The sequence below is a fragment of the Arvicola amphibius genome, chromosome 2 (assembly GCF_903992535.2).
Source record: "Arvicola amphibius chromosome 2, mArvAmp1.2, whole genome shotgun sequence".
NCBI classification, from domain to species: Eukaryota; Metazoa; Chordata; class Mammalia; order Rodentia; family Cricetidae; genus Arvicola; species Arvicola amphibius.
The window spans coordinates 116523508-116542155 of NC_052048.2; the positions used below are offsets into that span (position 1 = coordinate 116523508).

The window sequence follows — 18648 nt, forward strand, 5'->3', positions numbered from 1 at the left end:
CTTTTTAGAGTTGCCTCATTTCCCTTCTCAATATCTGCATTCTATTAAAATGTGGAAGTTGATTAAAAACACTTTTCACGTACTCAGTTACAGAACATCGGTTTTTTATAAACTTCGAGAGAGCTCAGCACAAGGATGCTCTCAGGTAAGGATTCCATAAAGAATGCATCTATGAAGTCTTGAGCACGTGAAGGAAGACCTAGAGGTTATAATCACACTGTGATTATACATTCTTTTCTGAGTATCTCTTAGTAGGAATAGCTCAGTTTTTTATACACTGTTCTCAGATATTTCTAGAAAACACACACCACTAGTTTGATTTAAACAAATAGAAAAAAGTACAGCTTCTCCCAAGGAACTGAGCACTGCATTTGTATATCTGCTGCACACAAATGCAAATTGAATTTCTGCCAGTTTTTATAGTTTTCTGATTGAAAAGAAAAGAAATAGTTTCATGATCCTGCTGTTCTATACTTAAAAAAAATGGGGAGGGGGTGTTAGATCGTCATAGGTGCCACTGGAGACAGGCCCTTTGTCTGGCAGATTTAGTGCAGGCTTTACCTAAGAAATAATGCTCCCTGAATTTTCATCAGTATGAGTGGAATGACTCACGTTGCTTTTTAAAACCATCCCAAATTCTAATTTTTTAAACAAGAAAATATGAAGCCAGTGTGCAACCCATACAGTCACCAAAGGAGAGCTGCCACCAGCTGAACTACTCAGCTAAATGGTTGGTTTGCATTGCCCTGGTCTTTATCTGGCACTGAGAATAGACTGCTGTTTTATCCAAAGAGGAATAAATTGCTGTTATTGTGATGTTAGCCCATCACTTGGCATTGCAATTCAAGTTTTTGTGAGAAAGAAATGTATGATCTAACTGCAACTTGACCTGTGCCTTCCAAGATCCGACTAGGTGCTCTAATGGAGCAGAAAGAGTGGCAAATCCAGGGACATGCAAACCGACGGTAAGATTTTTGTTTGATGATAGAAATGGGTAGAGAAGACATTTGAGAGTCGCTATTTTTTTTTTTATAACATCTAAGTTTGCTTAACATGCAAAAAGATGAGCCTCCCAAGCCCCCCCCCCTCCTATCGCTTTAATTGTATCACACTGAATACACACTTTCCTTCTGCTAAAGATATGAGGACACACAGCTAACCCACCTAATGACATTCCTGCCAAAGTGGGCACAGAGGATTCCTTGCAGATAAATATCTGAATTTCCACAAAAGGCATTATAGCACCTCCATGTGAGCACCAAGCAGGCCAGGCTAGGGTCCCTTCAGAAAGACACCGTCCTGGGTAGCGCCCACTAAATGTTTACTCCACTCTCCGGGCTCAGAAACTAACAATATATACTTATTTTAAATAAGATAATTATGTGATTGAGTTTTGCTTTTTTTTCCCCCTTCAAACCACCCCCTCCCCCGGTTGCAATCTAGTTTATCCACCATTAATTCAAAATTTCTCTGGAAGAGACCTATTTTGAAAGAGGCCCGGAGAACAGCAGCAGTTAAGATTTAAGCCTGGATAAAGGCTCACTTTTCATTCATAGTCAAAGCCTAAATGTGCTCTTCTTGTACCTAAACAGATAATAAGCACTCCGCACACTCCCCCTCCTTGACACGGCACACTGAGACTAATCACACATAATTGGGGAGGAGGAGCAGAAGGCTGGCCACGCTATTGTGTCCAGAGGACAAACGGTCAGTTTATGAGGCTTTGGGCTGATGTAGTCATTTCTTATACATCTATAGGGGGAAAAAAAAGCCATCCTGCTTGAAAAAAAAATAATGAGAGACAGACAGAGAGAAAGAGAGAGAGAGAGAGAGAGAGCAAAAGATGATAGATTGAAACAATTAACTGGGACATCAGAAAAAGATGGAGTTTATTTATTTATTTAACCAGAAAAGAAAGGTGATGTTTTCTGTATTTACAGATAGACTACCATTACCAAACAGAACAAAGACAATAAAAAAAATGGGGGTGGGGAGAGGGAGATGGGACTCATCAAAAGAAATTCTGCTTTAGAGAGAAAAATATTTAGACTGCTCACAAGATCTCAGACAGGCTGCTGACACAGAAAAACACTCAAAGGTTGGGGTGAGAAGCAACAAGCTGACGGTAGGCAGGGAAGGTGAGAGAGCTGGGGAGGACCAGCTAAGAGTGATGTGTGCCAGGGTACGTGGAGTGTGAAAGGTGGGTGTGGTCCTGAGTCTCAGGGCACCCGTGGTAGATTCCTCTTCTTGTGAAAATCATTTCCCCATACCTCTGATTTTTTTTTTCCCTCTGTCTTCTATGCCATTTTGGTTAAAATAAGCAGAAGCGGGTAATGGAGGTTTTCTTCATATAAGTCCGAGTTTTCTTTTTTCAACTGAAAGTAATAGAAACACAAAGTAAAAAAGAGTCAAGCAAGAAGTTGTTATAAATTGATATTGATATTAATTTTAACATAAATACATAATTCTGGAAAAACCAATCATATAAGAGCAACTCAACATAGTTGTTGGTAGTACTGACAGGATGATGATGTTAAAACAGGAATCTGAGGGTTTGTTTTGTTTTCGGCAAGGATTAAGTGGTGTTTTTATAAGTACCAAACTGCACCGTGCCTGAGGGAAAGCTGGGGTACCTTCATCTTTCCCAGAACAGCGTTGGGCATGTCTCTCCGTTAGCCTGGTTCTTGCTGCCCTAATCACTGCTGCACTGAGCACTCAAGGCAGGCAGGAATGTTGGATGAGTTGAGACCACGGCAACATCCGGGCATTTCAAAGGCTGTCTATGTCCTCCTTGGGGGTGATAGCTGCAATGAATAACTCCGGACACCACGCTGACTCCCAGCAACATATTCCAACAGAACACCAGTGCTTGATGGTGCTAAGATGACTTTCTGAGGACCTTCTGTGATATGATTTTAAATTCCAACCAATCTTCATAGCTAAGCACATTCTGGAAGATGTCGGGGAGTAGACTTTATCCCCTTCATTTGGCCACAATGAATCTGACAGTCACATTATTTTTGTTCTAGCAAATAGTAGTTTCTTTGTTTCTTGTTCTCCTTTATTTATTTATTTATTTATTCATTTATTGTTTGTTTGTTTGTTTTTGTTTTTTTTGAGACAGGATTAGGTGTAGCCCTGGCTGTACTGGCTCTTGCTCTGTAGACCAGGCTGGCCTTGACTCAGAGATCCACCTGCCTCTGTCTCCTGAGTCCTGGGATCAAAGGTGTGTGTTGTGTCCCACATCTGGCTAGTTTGTTACACGATAGATTATGAACTGGTATTTCTGCACCAACTGTTATTTTATTTTTTAATTTCTGAAGATCAGTCTTTCTTTTCACTCTACCGGAAAGCAATTATTTTACTGCCTCAATGAGTCACCACTACCTACTTACTCTAGAACACCTCACGAATGGCTCCACTGTTGTATCTGGTGGATTGGCCTGTTAGGGATGTGTTCACCTGCATCTCTCTTCTAAGTCCTATTCCAAAATGGTGACAAGTCTTCACCAGTAAGAACAAAAGCCTACCTTCTCCGCAGGGACCGAAAGCCAATTTCACCTCTTCTCTAAGCTGCTTTCCTAAGACCAGGTGCTGATATGGCTTACAAACGACTAGCTGTCTACTTGGAATGGAACTTGAAGAATTCGTTATCCCCAAAGTATCAACAGGGTCCATCACTCTCTGGACTGGCCATCACCAGCATTATCAGAGTGCGTGAAACTGGCTTCACCCACTCCCCTCTCCATGCCCGCTCACTGTACACACCTCAGCCGTGCATCACCCTAGCAACCGAAACAGTGCATTGAAACATTTCATGGAGCAGAGAGGGGGCCATGATAGCTAAGTCTTTCCTCAGGGACTGGGGATAAGGGAAATCTGAGTACTCTGAGCGAGTTAGCTGACCTACTCACTGACAAGGTTCTAATACACACAGCCTCAAATGATCTCTTTACAAAATCCCTGAGGTAACATATGGGATAAATAATTCTTCTGTAAATATGGTCTAAGAATCACTTTTAACTTGAATTCTGTGCTGACCTCTGGAGGCCAAAGCAGAGGTTTGGCTGCAGGAAGGGGCCAGCCTGGTCCTTCCTCTGAGCCTTTCTGAAAATTGAGGGGGGGAACTCCCCACTTCACAACCAGTACTGTGACACCCACCTAGTTATCTCGGGACCAAGTGAATCTGTTACCGGAGAGTCCTTGAACACACACAAAGCTGTTAGGAAATACTGGCTTGGATGGGGGCAGTGTTACAAGGCTTAAGAATAATTCCATTTACCTAAGCTGCACTTCTTTGCTCAATTAATAATTATAATTTTAAAGAGTAAGAAAGCACCTTGAAAAAAGGAAACAAAAAGCAAATTGTGACTAAAACAATTTTTCAATTTCATAGGTTAAAGCAGGGTCTTTGAGGACTGCACTAAATTATAGAGCTGTTATTAGTAGCATTGTGCTTTACTTCATAATTGGATGTAACACACTCAGCCTTACTACGGCGGGAACAGCCTCAGGAGTGGAGTTCAGACTGTTTACCCTTTATCGTATCCACAATTATCAACAGCACACAACACAGATTACAAGCACCAGCCACTTGTGAATAGATAAACAGAAGTGCAATATGGCCGTGCATTTCACACAATGTACTGACTTTCCTGCTCAAGCCCATTCTCCCCCCCCTCCCTCCCTCCCTCCCTCCTTCCCTCCCTTCCTTCCCCCGCCCCACCCAGACTAAGTACAAAAATGTAGAGAAGAAATTCTCCAGTGGATTTTGCCAAAGTCCAAAAACAAAACCCAAACTCGTGGTTTGTAAAATTCTGTGTGGAAAGAATATTCAAGCGGTTTCATCAGCTAATTTCAAGCTAGGGCTCAGTCTAACCGGAGGTTCTCCCTGGCTAAGCCGCTGGCTACCTTAACAAGCTTGTATCTTAGAGGTTTGCACCACACCATGAGGTAGTATGTTAGAGTCTCAGACTGGAGGGACCAGGAAGAGACTGGGGAAGAGAGGGAAGGGTTTTATTTTATTTTATTTTTTTTCCTTCCTGTTGCCCGGACAAACAGAAAGGCACTATTGTAAAGCCGTAAGCCACCTTTGGCTGCCTGGGTCCTGAGCGTGCCGGCTGCACGGTGTGGGCACGGTTTAACAAAAGCACGGGCAGAAAGTGCAGAATGGCACCGTTTTGATTACAGGCTTGCTTTTTAACGGAAATAAAATTTCACAGTTAACAATGAGAGGTGAAAAGTTTAAGAGGCAAAAGCTGTTCCTCCTGATCGCTGACTGTTAATCAGCTTCATGGGTGGTTGCCTAAATCTGTAGATTTTTTTTTTTTTTTACCTTGCACTACTGCCAAGATTGTAACTAATTTTTTCCCCTGTTGAAATAGGAGGGGTGAAAAACTCGGCATAGAAGGCAGCTGTGTATGAGTGACGTGAGGCGCTAATGCAGAGGGCAAAATTAAAATTCATGAATCTCTTCACAACCATTTGTGTAACAAGATTAAGACGGGACAGCGGAAAAGAGCGGCATTATCAGGCGTCTTACAGTCGTCCAGCTGCTTACGCTCTATTCCAACACAGTAGGGCTAAGAGGATAACACGCAGCCCGAAGGGAAACGCTGCTCCTCCGATGGGGAGCAGGCGCGGCCCAGGGACGGTGGACTTTGGCCAGAGATGCAGAGGAAGAAAGCTGATTGCCGCTCAAGATGGAAAACTTTTAAGCCGTGGCTATTAGCAGGGCGGCCATCAAAAGCGGCCAGGGAGGAGGTTCCCGCAGCCGAGCTGGTCCTCAGCTTCCTGGAGCTGCGTGGAGGTGGCAGGGACAGGGTACTGCCTTTGGCCTCAAGCCTGGAGCTGAAACTCCGGGGCTCGGTGAGCAGGAACAGGGGCATCCCCCTACTCACTCCACCTGGCTCCCGGCAGCTGGTGTGTGTGTGTGTGTGTGTGTGTGTGTGTGTGTGTGTGTGTGTGTTAGGGGTCTGTGAATCTGCTGAAAAGAGGAACACAGGATGTCAAACTGATAGAAACAGTTCTTATTAAACACACCCATACCCACACATACACACTTTGACCTAGGACTGCATAGTATGTCTCCTGAGTTCTTCCTGAGCTCTGTTTCCTGCGAACATCATTCATGCAAGTTCACCCACAACCACAAGGCAGAACTATTTCTGAGCCCACTGTCAGCAAGGGGAGGGATTTGACTTGTAAGCAAACCTAAGGTCATTTAATTATTTAAAGAGATGTTATTTGTGTTTGGAACTCTTAGTCAGTCCGCGGTGACCTACCGAGTACTTCCTGGATAGAGTACACAATACAGATGCCAGAGATGTGCTCTGAGGCTTTCTGAAGGAGCTGCGCTTAGCAGGGTAGTGTACAGTGCTGGAAATCAAAGGGAGAGGCTGCCAGCCACTGGAGCCTGACACTCAAGTTCCAGACAAAGGAACGGTGGCACTGAGGACCCAGTGCCTTGCTTGTCCCATCCTACTTCAGATGTTTCAGAGAGGAGACAGGGGTCTCAGGGGACAATGGCAGACATCTCTGCTGGTGGAAAGACCCACACCTTCGATCTCCTGAGCTGTCACTGAGAAACTAAAAGCGGCTGTTTTTCTAGGGAGCAAGTAGATGGCATGACACCAGAGCAGCATCAGCTGATCCCTGGCGTCCCAGCCTGACCCTGGAGAGAAGGCCACCTCATTCCTTTGGTTGAAAGCACTCAAGAGGCTAGAAGAGACACTTTCCCCATCAGGTAACCCCCCAGAGCCATTCCTTTTGCTCTGGGGACAGGATGGGGGGGGGCAGTCGGGAAGGCATCACTCTGGAGAAGCAGGTAAGGCGTGAATAACTTGCCACTGGGTTCCTGTTTCCTGATTCTAAGCCGTGGGTCCCACTCCACCAGTGAGAGGAGATACCATTTAACTTTCAGTTCTCAAAGCACCATGCACTCCCACACCCCCACCCATAGGCTAAATGGAGCCCTAGAGACACAAAGACTGGCAACCCATTTCAAGGAAGTGAGGACGAGGGTCCTTTCTCTTGTTTGGAAGATCCTATCTATTTTGCACGTAAGTTTTCAGGAGCCAACACATTTTGACATTGTATCACTAGTCCTGGAGCAATAAGGGATGCTGTGCACATTGTTCCAGGAGAAGATGAAGGTCAGGTTTTGACTTTTCTGCAGTCACGGCTTGTGAAAGCCTGGAGAGCCAGAGACTCCCTCCCACCATGGGCAGATGAGCTCAGCAAAGGGACATGCCTGTAAAGCCCAGAATCACAGGAGAGACCCTCCCTAGACTAGTCCCTGTGACAGGCACCAGCAAACGCGAGACTCCCAAAAACTTTTCCATGAAATGCTTGTCTCTTGGTGTCCTATATTGCCCTATGCCCATAAATAATAAAAAGGCTGATAACATTGCCTTATGTAAGCAGGCTTAGAAATCACTCTCAGATAAGTGCTTTTGACCTAAATCTTGTAGCGTCTCATTCTGACATATAACCTCGCAACTGTGAAATTCTGTATGAGATTTAACAGTCTCAAACTGTCAACTGACCCAGCCATAAAGCAAGCCGAGATAAAGATTTACAGTCCAACATGATACAATTAGACATTCGCCTTCTGTTTATTTCAGTGTGGCTGAGCATTTAACCTACTTAAAAGCCGAAGGGTTTTTCATTAGAACACAAATGCATGTTTGTCATTCATGTGAAGCTGCCGCCTCCTCTTGCATCTTGCAAATTAGTCCATTATGAATGAAAAAGATTAGTTTGTTTCAGAGAAAGGGGTAAACAGGAATGGTTTCTATAAGATCCTCCTAGACATGCAAAGATAAAGGAAGGCTTTACCACACGAAATAATCAGATACAAGTAGCTGGTCGGAAGCAACACACCTAAGGAGTACTTTAATAAAATATTTGGGTTACCTGCCAAAAAGACCATGATCTCTTCAAAATGCAATGCGGATTAAAGTGTTATCTAGCACAAGCAGAAAACTAACCTTGGAGTGGAAGTTTGAAATGTGTTCATCATAATTTTCATGTCTTTGGAGCGAGAAACCAGCTTTTTCAGCTAGACTGCAAAACTGGTTGAGTGTATTCCCTCGACGTGGGGCGAATACCATTGCTTTCCCCTAGAACATTAAAAAAAGAAATTCACACAGTTTAAAACTGGAGGGCAACCAAACACAACAGACGTGAAGTCGAAGCAGTCCTCTCCTCTCAGGTACGGAAGCTTGACTGTTCTGGAGACATTTAAGCGGGATGGACACACAGGGAGAAGCATTTCAAGGGCAGATAGAAAAGAATATTTCACACTCAAATAGCCATGTTATGTTGTATTATTTCCAAATAATATATATGTAACAAATGAAACGTGATCAGGAGCTGCTGTTCTGGACAATGTACCCCGTATCAGGTCTAATGGTTTAAGTCACGGATATTAAAGTCGGGGCGCTGCCATTGTTTGTGACTCCTTCATGCCTACCAACACAGCTCCAAGCACGTGGTAACGATGCCTCTACACAGATCAGAGGTCGTAGATCAATGGCCACCAAGTGTTCTCACATTTCGGTCTTGTCCCTAGTCTTCTCTGTGACTTTCCTGGTCTGGGACAAGATTCCAAAATGTAGGTTTCCATCTTGAGTGAAACCCCCCAGAAGAGTCCATACTGTGACAGGACAGCTCTACAGCCATCAGATGACAGTGGTACCACGCTTGTAGGTAGGCATTTCCAAATAGTTGCATAATCTGAAGAAAACTGTGGCCCAGGGGAGAACCCAAATAAAATGTCCACTGGACTTCAGAAGGCCAATGTGACAAGACACTTCACAACGACCCCGTACTAATAACTGGATGCCCTGTGGGCTCTCCCTTCCTTTGACCTGTACACACAATGACCAGGTTTCCAACTCTTATTTTCTCCCTATTAAACAAAAACAGATACCTACATGCTTCTGTTAATTCCATGCCTGACTTATTCCAGGTTCTTACGACAGAAAGCCATCATTCATACCCACCGACATCTGTTGGTATGGGAGTGTGTCAGACAGTGGGCTCACCATTAACACACACATCATCTCCTCTAGTCTCCAACCTGTGAAAGTATCCTCAGGCCCATTTCATAGGGATGCTCAAAAAGTTGGATAGTTGGCCAAGGGGACACCACCCAAATTTGACTAGAAGTTCACCATGCTGACTCCAACATGAACGCCCTTTCTCTCTATTTCTTTGTCTCTTCATTAGCCACCGTGATGACAATGACAACGGCAGCTACCACTGTGTTAGCTGCTTCTCAACCCTCCCCTTAATCCCTTCGGCACTCTTCTCCATCACCTTGTAGATTAGACATTGCACTTTACAGATGAGTGAACCAGCAGTGGAGGGGTTGAAAACCAGGAGGAACCATGGGACGGAAAGAATCCTGGACTTAAACATGGATCCCCACCATCCAACAGCTGCGGCCTCGTAGGACAGTCAGAACCACACCATCCAACTGAGAGCTGGAAGGGTGCTGGAGATGGTGTGGTCTGATCCCGTGATCCTGCACACAAGAACCTGCAGTCCACCCCCGACCTGCGCCCGACCTGCTGAGTTTGCTCATCTGTCTAATGGGAAGAACCGAGCTGCATGGACTTTTTGTTTGTTTGTTTGTTTTTCCTTCCATCAAGCTGTGAGGCTCAAATGAAGGGAATGTAAAAATAATTTGAAAAGCAAGGCGATTCAGACATAAGATGGGGGAAAAATCCATATCATTCAACCGTGCTATAAGAATCCTCACCCCACCCTGTCTACCTGCAAGAGAATGAATACATTGATACACTGCTCTGGACAGCAAGTGTGTGTTCACATTGTGTTTACACAGCAAGTGTGTGCTCACATTGTGTTTACACCAACATTTACACGCGCAGGCACGTAATTATAGCGGCACCAGTCATGCTACTATGCTTGGGGCTCCGTCAGCTTTTCCAATATTAATTGCTATTTTCAGGCAGTTTTCAAACTTAGCAGCAAAAATTCATTTTTATGTGAAACTAGATATAATACACGGTCTCAGCAGGAGAGCACGAGTCAGTCTTTTCTTAAGGAGAAAAAAAGGAGGGATTATGAGTCGGTCATTTCAGTCATTCCAAAGGGTTGGTTGCCGGTCTAGAGTTTGGGATAGTGGAAGTTGTTTGCCCTGCAAAGGTTGTTATACAGTTACAATCGAGAAGTTGATTTTTTACAGCTGTGATCTAAGCTACATATCATAGCGTTTCAGGGTGACAGGATTCTTGGCTGGGTTGATGCTTGCCCTCACAAGGTGCATGCTTCCCACATCACACTCACTAGTGGGTTGGGTGTGGGTGGGTAGGCTAAGGAGTGTTTTCTGACTAAACACCCTCCCTCTGCTTTATGGCTCAGCTCACCATCTATTGCTAACAAACACACCCAGAACAGAAGCAAGCAGCCCCCCTTCCCCTCGCCAGCCTCTCAGCGGCAGCTGGAGGTCCGTTCTTAGCGCTTATCCTCACAGACACACGCTGCATCCTTGTTTGCCATTGCCTGTCTCCTCTGGATGGACGGTGTGCTCCATGACAACAGCGTCTTCTAAAGCTCTGTGCACCGCACTTCCTCGGTGCCTAGTAGACAGTAGGAACTCAGTCAATATTTGTTGAGAGAATCAACTAAATCTGATGCTAAATAATCCACCTCCCCCAAAAAAGAACACTGGTCATGGAGAATTTAAAGGCCACATTCTATTGCTTATTCTTTTGAAAAGATTTTCTCCAAGGGGTTTTTATGCAAACCAGCTCTTGGAAGTGATTGCAGAGGACACGCATCTGCCCAATCCAGCACCCACAGAAAGAGCAAGAGGCAAAGTCGTGTTGGTCCAGAATTAGTTATGAGTTTTAAAGTGTCTTTCATTTGATTGAATATCAATACTTTGAGATGTGAATTAATGTTTTGGAGGGTGATAATATGCCACCCATCCATTCAAAGACATCTACAGAGTCCTATCAGGTTGCCAGTCTTTGCACCTTGCTTCAGTGTCCCCAGGGGAGCAGGGCATGTTTGTATAACCAGATAGATACACCTTAAAACTTAGCCTGCAAGGAAATCAAAACAAGAAAAACAATATAGATTTTAAATTAGCACATTACCTTAGAAAATTTATTTTCAATTTACTAAAGAGCAACTTTCTAAGCATTCAGCCAGAGTCATTTTTAGAACTCAGAATGAACACTCAATTGAATGTAAAATTTGACTGATGGACAGAAATTTATGGGACTTTACTTATGCCTGGAGAGATGAGCGAGAAGTCCCATTCCCCAACAAAGACACTGTTTACAGCATGAACTCCACTGCTGGTGCTTTGTGAGGCTGCTCCATACTCAGGTATTAAAGGGTGCACACTTGCGGGAAAATAAGGGTGCCTCGGATTTATTTAAGAAAGGAATGTGCCATGCCATTGAAATGCCTTTACTTCCTTCCCCTTCCAGGTAACCAGTTATTAAATACCAATTACATGTTTAAGCTTGTGCTTATTTTGGTTTGTTTACCTGGATTCTGAGGTGTAGCTTTCGCCCACTTCTCCTGCCTCTCTGTCTCTGTCTCTGTCTCTGTCTCTGTCTCTGTCTCTGTTTCTCTCTCACTCACTCTCTCCTCCACCTTTCCTGGCTTCTCTTCACCCACTATCTCTGTCAATGGCTCCCCGGCTTCTGTCTACTTTTTCTTCTGTATAAGTCTAGGCATTTGTACTGAAGTCCTCAGCTTCAACTATCATTTACCTGTCAATAATTTCCAAGTATATAATGGTCACATTCACCTTTGTGAAGGGGCCACACCCATCTTTCCAGGTGCCTACTCATCTCTGCATGTAAGTATTCTGAAAATATCTTTAACCCTTGAAGTGGAGGGTAGCCCTTGGCTCCAAACCTTACCATACTCAGAGCACTAACCATCAAAGCCACTGCTCTGACCCTCTCACATCCGTGCCCAGAGATGCAGAGTTGAGGACCTGTGTGTTGTGCATTGCCACAGCCGTTCCCAGCTGGTCACCTGCAATCAGAGCATCGTCTTTGTGTTCTTTTCTTTTTTCCTTTCCTTACACGTTCCCTCTCCTCTCTTCTCCCCTTTCTTTGCAGAGTCTTACATCGCTGAAGTTGGCTTCAACCCCCACCACATCCCCTTGTATTCACTTTCCAAAGTTCTGAGGTTACAGACATGTGCCACCACACCTAGTAAGGCACTATCTTTCAAAGCCTCAACACCATGTCCCTCCTACTTTCCAGTGTGTTCTGAACTGCTTGTGGGGGACTTGAAGGGTTAAGGGGAGACCAGGGCTGGGAGCACAGAGTTTTCACAACCTATTTAATGCTTTGTGGTTTCATTTTGGTGCTGGCTCTTGAACCCAGGGCTTTGTGAGTGGTGCGTGCTCCAGCAGTGAGGTACACCTTGACGCCCTGACTTACGCTCATCGCTGTAACCGGGATGCCAGCTAGACAGTTTGACCAAAGAGTCTTCTTTCCAATTCAACAGGGTTTGGAGACTCCTAAGATGGGTCCTGACTTCTTGGGGTGGCAGACAAAGTGCCATGTGACCCGACTCACACCCATATCTACAACTGTCTCTGGCCCTCTCGCGCTTGCCCACTTCGTCCTCTCGCCAAGAACTAATTACAGCTGATGTCTTCTTTCAAGCATCCCTTGCCAGCAACCTTATAAACAATCCTCTGGGCTGCAGTGCTTCTCCTCCCTCACTTTTTCTGTCTGCCTGGTAAACCCTTGCTCATCCCTTAGCACCCAGGTCAGACACCCCACTTCTTTGAGGCCTTTTCTGACTTCCTCTGGCCTCCACACGATGCCCCTCCCCAAGCAGTCACTTCCACTCCCTGCTTCCACGGGTCACCACAGCTCTCCTCTCTTCACATACCATTGCAGCTGCTGGTTTCCTTGGGGGTAGGGTTATATTGTTTCTTACTCTCCCTTCAGGTCCCAGCTCTGTATTGAGCATCCAAGAGGCACGGAAAAAGTGAACATCCACGCCATACTTTCTTCTTTGGTGTAAGTAGCTCTTAAATACATGTAGAACTTGGTCCATGCTGGGACCCTGAGGAACTCGGCTTCTCTCAAACACTCCTTTCCTGCAACCGTTCCCTCTGAAGATTCTGGGTGGCCACGCCACTGTGCAGAAACACTCAGTGGCTCTCTACCACCTGATCCAGTCCTATTTTTTCCATCACAGTATAGTCATCTTCACAAAATGGTACCCCAAGCAACTTTTTAGCTTCATTTTTTGGCCTCTGCTCGAGTCTCAAAGTAGACAGACACTCAAGACAGAGCACACTGCAAGCACATGGCATGCTCTTCCATACTCCTCATGTGAGCGTTCTTGCTTCCTCCACTAGACGTTGCTTCTCTCCCCTTCCTTTGAGGTACAGCACGTCCTTCTGATGCCTCTTAGGCAAACTTTCCAAGGCCTCCAGTCGCCTGTGCTTTTTCCTGGCACCGCTTTCCTGGTCATGCTGTGTTATAACGGCCAGCAGCTCATGTGTGAGTCTGCTCTGTCATGGTGCCTTAGAGTGTTCCTCGTTCTCTATTAACATCTCCATGCTCTGGAGATCTGATGAAACAAAACCATCCGGCCTGTCCAACCTGTGGTCCATGGTCCACATATGGCAGCTTGTGGCCCAGGACAGCTTTGAATGCAGCCCAGCATAAAACCCCATCAACTTAAATAAAATATTATGAGGGTTTTTTTTTTTTGAGGAGAAGGAATTGATGGTGCAGCTCATGAGTGTAAATTTTGTAAAAGCTTTACGTTGCAATGTCAAAAGAGCCCAAGCCAAGTATTTGGAGGTAGAACAACAAAAAAGCCAGCCAGCATTATGGAATACTTCCTATACACTGTTATATACTCTAGGTAGGCCTTGAACTTGCCAACTGTCTCGGCTACCCAGACAAACCTGTATCTTAGAGCAGCTCACATTTTATTGAAGACAAGAATTGAAAAGCTTCATGTAACTGATAAGAACCGCACCAGGTTGTATTTTGCACTGACCTCTATGCATGTAACACGTTTCTACAAACAGGTCTTCAATTCTTGGATACCCAGAGTCTATCTGCCTTGTATCTTGGGTACCCAGAGTCTATCTGCCTTGTATCTTGGGTACCCAGAGTCTATCTGCCTTGTATCTTGGGTACCCAGAGTCTATCTGCCTTGTATCTTGGTTCTCCAGGAGTAATGCACAGAACAGCATATGTACTTGTACTGAAACAGTCCCCAAGGCCCTTAGGAAAGAACTCCCCAGGACTGGGCCTGTGTTCTGAGGGCCTTAAAACCTTCTAGAATCTCTCTGTTGTTATATCCCATTTTGACCAGCAGGTCAGCAAGGGGTGGCTGAACAGCTTTGCACTAAGAGCTGCTAGATCTTGGACCTGGCCAGCAGGCCAGAACCCAAGTGGCTTTCAGCACAGTTTCTGTCACCACATGAAGCCACACACATGGCAATTTCCCTGAGATAAAAAAAAGATGTTTGCACTGATGTAAACAGTGGTGTTAGATTTAACAAAAAGATTAGGAAATCAGTCAGTAAGAAGAGACTGCTTTTCTAACATGGCGGCTGACGTAAAGAAGGTTACATTAATTCCACCATGACACATAAAAGATTATCTATTAATTATTGTTATATTATTATTATTATTATTATTATTATTATTATTGTGTGTGCACACTCCAGCACATGTATGTGGGTGCGCATGTTGGGGTCAGAGTCAGAAGACAACTTTCTGGTTTTCTCTTTCCGTGGTGGTTTCAGGGGATTGAACTCAGGTCAGCAAGCTTGCGTGACAGGCCCTTTTACCTGCTGCACCATCTCTGTGACCGCAGTGATATTTCTGAGCTGTGGACAGTTAAAAGGAGGTGACAACTGGCTGGGGCACTGTCTGCACTGCAGTCCTGCTTGCATCCTTGTAGGCCTAGCAGCCAGGGCTCCCCTCTGGGACACACAGTCACTTTATAAAGAGGACTATTAGCAGATGTCATTTGCCGTTTGTCATTGCTGTTCAACTTGCAGGCTGCTATGGCCAGATTTTAAATTGCTTTCGGGTCTTCTGATATAGGACATTGCTGTTGTCACCGACTTTAGGAAACATAGCCATGAGCAGTCACCCCATCAATCATTAGCAACAAGAAACCACTTATCAGCAGGCAGGGGAAAGAGAAGTGGGGGATGCTGCTTCTTGGGATGAGTAAAATTTACTGATTTCAGGGTTTTTGGGGAGGGGTTAAAGGCAGGGATTTTTTTTTTAATCTCTCTCATTTTTTTCTAGAGAGTTCCTCATAGTGCTCTGACAGAAGCCAGCTGTGTACACTAGTGGTTTTCCTAGAGTTGAAGAAAATGTCCCTTTCAGAATGGTGGCATTTTTTAAAATTAATTGGTGGAATCTGGGACCTGGTGTGGTGACTCTCCAGGCTCTGAGGTCAGCCTTGGGATCTGACATTGCCCTTGGGACAAGCCAGGGGCCCAGCTGAGAGGCCAGGCTCTCTCTATCTGCTTCCCCTCATTTATTTATAACTCCCCCATTATAAAAAGATAAACGCAGGGAAAGGCTCCCTCCTTGCCCGTTTGACTTGTTTTTAGACCCTCTGATGCCCAGGTGCTGATTTGGTCGAGTTAGAAATTAGTCAAGAAAGACACATCATGTATAGAGTTTGCTCCTTCCCAGGGCCTGATCCCAGACCTTCACGCTGCAGTTATTTAACTCTCGCTGATGTGGCCCTGGCTCTCTTCCTACCTAGCTGGACTGTATGTACAAAAAGTGTCCTCTTCACTCAGTGGGCGCTCCCCCGGGACCCATCAGGTTCCGCTGTATGGGGGTGGGGGTGGGGGGGGTGGGCAAGGAGGAAAGCAGCAGGTGCAGACAGGTTACACACAGAAATCCCTGAAGTCCGTAACAGGAAAATAGTCTTTCTCCCTGCCAGCAATTCTCAGTGGGTTTGGAAAGCGCCTCCTGTACCTAGTCCCTGCTGTAGTCAGAAAGTCTCTAAATCTTCCTCAAGGAGACCGGCACGCGCATGCGCCACACAGAACTGCACCGCACCGAAATAGCTTCTCTCATTTGGTAGAGAAGAGACTGGGGAGCAACTGAGGTTTCTGGAGGATGAAACCACCAATGACAGAGGCCAGATGTGAGCCTATGTTGTCCATTTCCAAAGCCTAACTGTGCCTACCCTGGGTCCCAGAGCTGCTCTATGAGTGTGAGTGAACCGGAGGCAAATGGGCCATGACAGGAGGCTTCAGAGCCGTTAGTGCGGAACTGCCCCCACAACTTGGCCTACCATCAGCCAGCCTTCCATTTCTTCTTAGGACCACTGTCTCCTATAGCAACCTCAACGAGTTAATAGAGCAATAGCAAAGGCCAGCTGTCATTACAGAGATGTACTGTCTTGTTGTGTAGTCTAGGCAGGCTTTGAACTTGCCATAGAGTCCAGGCTGCCCTTGAACTCATAATCCTGTTGCCTCCTGAATGCTGGGATTCAAGGCATGTGCCACCACATTCCACAGCTGCCTTTTAAAGGTGAAGATTATCAGTCCGGTGGCTAGTGAGCTCACCCTCAGGTCTGCCAGCACAAGTTCTGACCGGAATTTTTGATTGCCTAGTCCACGTGACCCTGCTAGGATCTAAGGGATAGAAGCCCAGGCTGCAAGTCCCCTAGCTGCACAGATCTGAGATTCTGAGTGGCAGTTTCAATAAGTCCATATGCTATTCATTCTTCAGACTTCCTCTCTGATAGTTCTAGAACACTCAGTGGCCTTGAGTGTCAGCAATCCTATGAGGAGCCTAGGTATGCGCCCTATGCCCAATCTAATGCTGCAGGCTGGGTTTGGCCTCAGCCTCAGCATGTAGCACGTGGAAGTGTCACCTGCTCCAGGGCTTGGCCCTGTCCTCTGCTGTAAGGTTAAGGACTGGCTGTCAGTCAGTGGGCTGCTGACCTGGCTCAGAGGGGGCTGCTGTGCAGAGCCCCACTTCAGACAGGGACAAGCATGGTTCAGGGTTTAACAGCCGGTATAGAGAGCCTGAGAGATTCCAGTCCAATCTGCATTTAGGTCTATTCATAGCTTGGGCAGTTTCCTATTGTAAATCATGCAAATCTGCTGCGAAATGAAGTATTTACCACCAATAGGCTTTGAAGGGGTGTTGGTGAGGAGTGAAGCACTGTTTGTGCAGTGTGAGATCCGGGAGTCCTTGAAAGTATTGTGTTTATGTATGAGACATTTTCATAGAGCCTTTGCAGCCGAGTATCTCCGTGCCCTCCCTGAGAATCCTGGTCTTGCAAATGCTTGCAGGCATCCTCCAAGGCTATCAGGGGAGCTGAAGAGGCCCAGGAGAGGCTTGGTATTCCTTCTGCTGCCCTCAACTTGGGCGGCCTCTTCCATGTGGCAGCAGCCAGCAGCAGCTTGGCACATGCCCTTCCTTGCCTCCAGACCTACTCCCCACTTCACGAGCAGAATCGAGAAGGCCAATTTAATTGAATTGATTGCCACTTACAACGCTGCCGTTACTCCTCCGAGAGGCCTATTTAAAGTTTCAGAACTACAGAGAGATAACAAAATAAAAAGCAATACTGTAAGGCAATAGACGATTATCAAATTGCTCCGGGAACCTTCAGTGTGAGAAAGATATAAAAGGAAGATTGAAAAGTGTTAGTCTCTGAGTCTCACTGAGGTCATAAGCTGAGACCTTTCACAAAAGACTTAAGAAACAAAACTTTAGAAAACACACGCGCGCGCACATGCGCGCGCGCACACACACGTAAACGCGCGCGTGCACACACACACATACACACACACACACATACAGAGCAGTCATATCAGATTACTGTGAGTTCTTATCGTCGATTACACTAAGACCATTAGCCTATTTTAAATTCCTGTGGCACAGCAAAGAGTCTTACATACTTACAAGATTTTTTTTTAATGCATGAGCTTTAAACTCGTTTTCTTACTTTAAATAGATGTCTATTAACTCTCCGTTTAGTCTCCAGGACCTCCTAGCCTAGTATAACAGCTCTAACAAAATAAGAGTGGATACAAACTCTGTAATTTACTCACAGGCATAAATGGGTATATAAATGTAAAAATGTGCACAATATTTTATGCCATGCTTGGCTTCATTGTGACCTAATATTTATAATATGTAAATAATGGCTTCCTTTTAAAGCAAAGAACTTTTAATACACAGATTCATCTAGAAGTCCTTTTTTCCTTTGATATAAACAGAAATAAAAAGAAAAAAGTATTCTTACGCAGCAAATAAATACTCAATGACAAAGGTTACCACTGAAGGGATTTAAAATGACAGAAGTCAACAGAAAAATTTCAATATCATAATTCTACTTTAATATGAAGATATTGTTATCAAAGGGAAAGACTCCAGAAATTCTTTGATGAAAAATAATCTCACACTATCTTTGAAGCGGTTTCATTTATTTTACTACCCACAGTGTTCCTTATCAGAAGGCCAAGGGTAAGAAGTTTCCTACTTATGATTAGGAAAGAATCTGACAGATCAGAAGACCCAATTGAAGTTGGACATAATAAGTATTAAAGTATTACATGACATTAATCCTGCCATTCCATTGCTCTCCCCATCTTTGTGTGCAGACTAATTATTC

The 18648-nt window shown here is 45.0% G+C and overlaps 1 protein-coding gene across 1 annotated transcript in view; it reads right to left on the minus strand.

Moving 5' to 3' along the window:
* Positions 1 to 1878: 1878 nt before the first annotated feature.
* The window catches only part of Camkmt (calmodulin-lysine N-methyltransferase), a 386510-nt gene continuing 369740 nt past the window's right edge, over positions 1879 to 18648 (minus strand). Inside the window, exons 10-11 of the mRNA XM_038318157.1 lie at positions 7992 to 8123; positions 1879 to 2375 (exon numbers count right to left, since the gene is read on the minus strand). Coding sequence (XP_038174085.1) covers positions 2298 to 2375; positions 7992 to 8123 — 210 coding nt within the window. The 3' untranslated portion in view covers positions 1879 to 2297. The remainder of the gene's footprint in view (positions 2376 to 7991; positions 8124 to 18648) is intronic.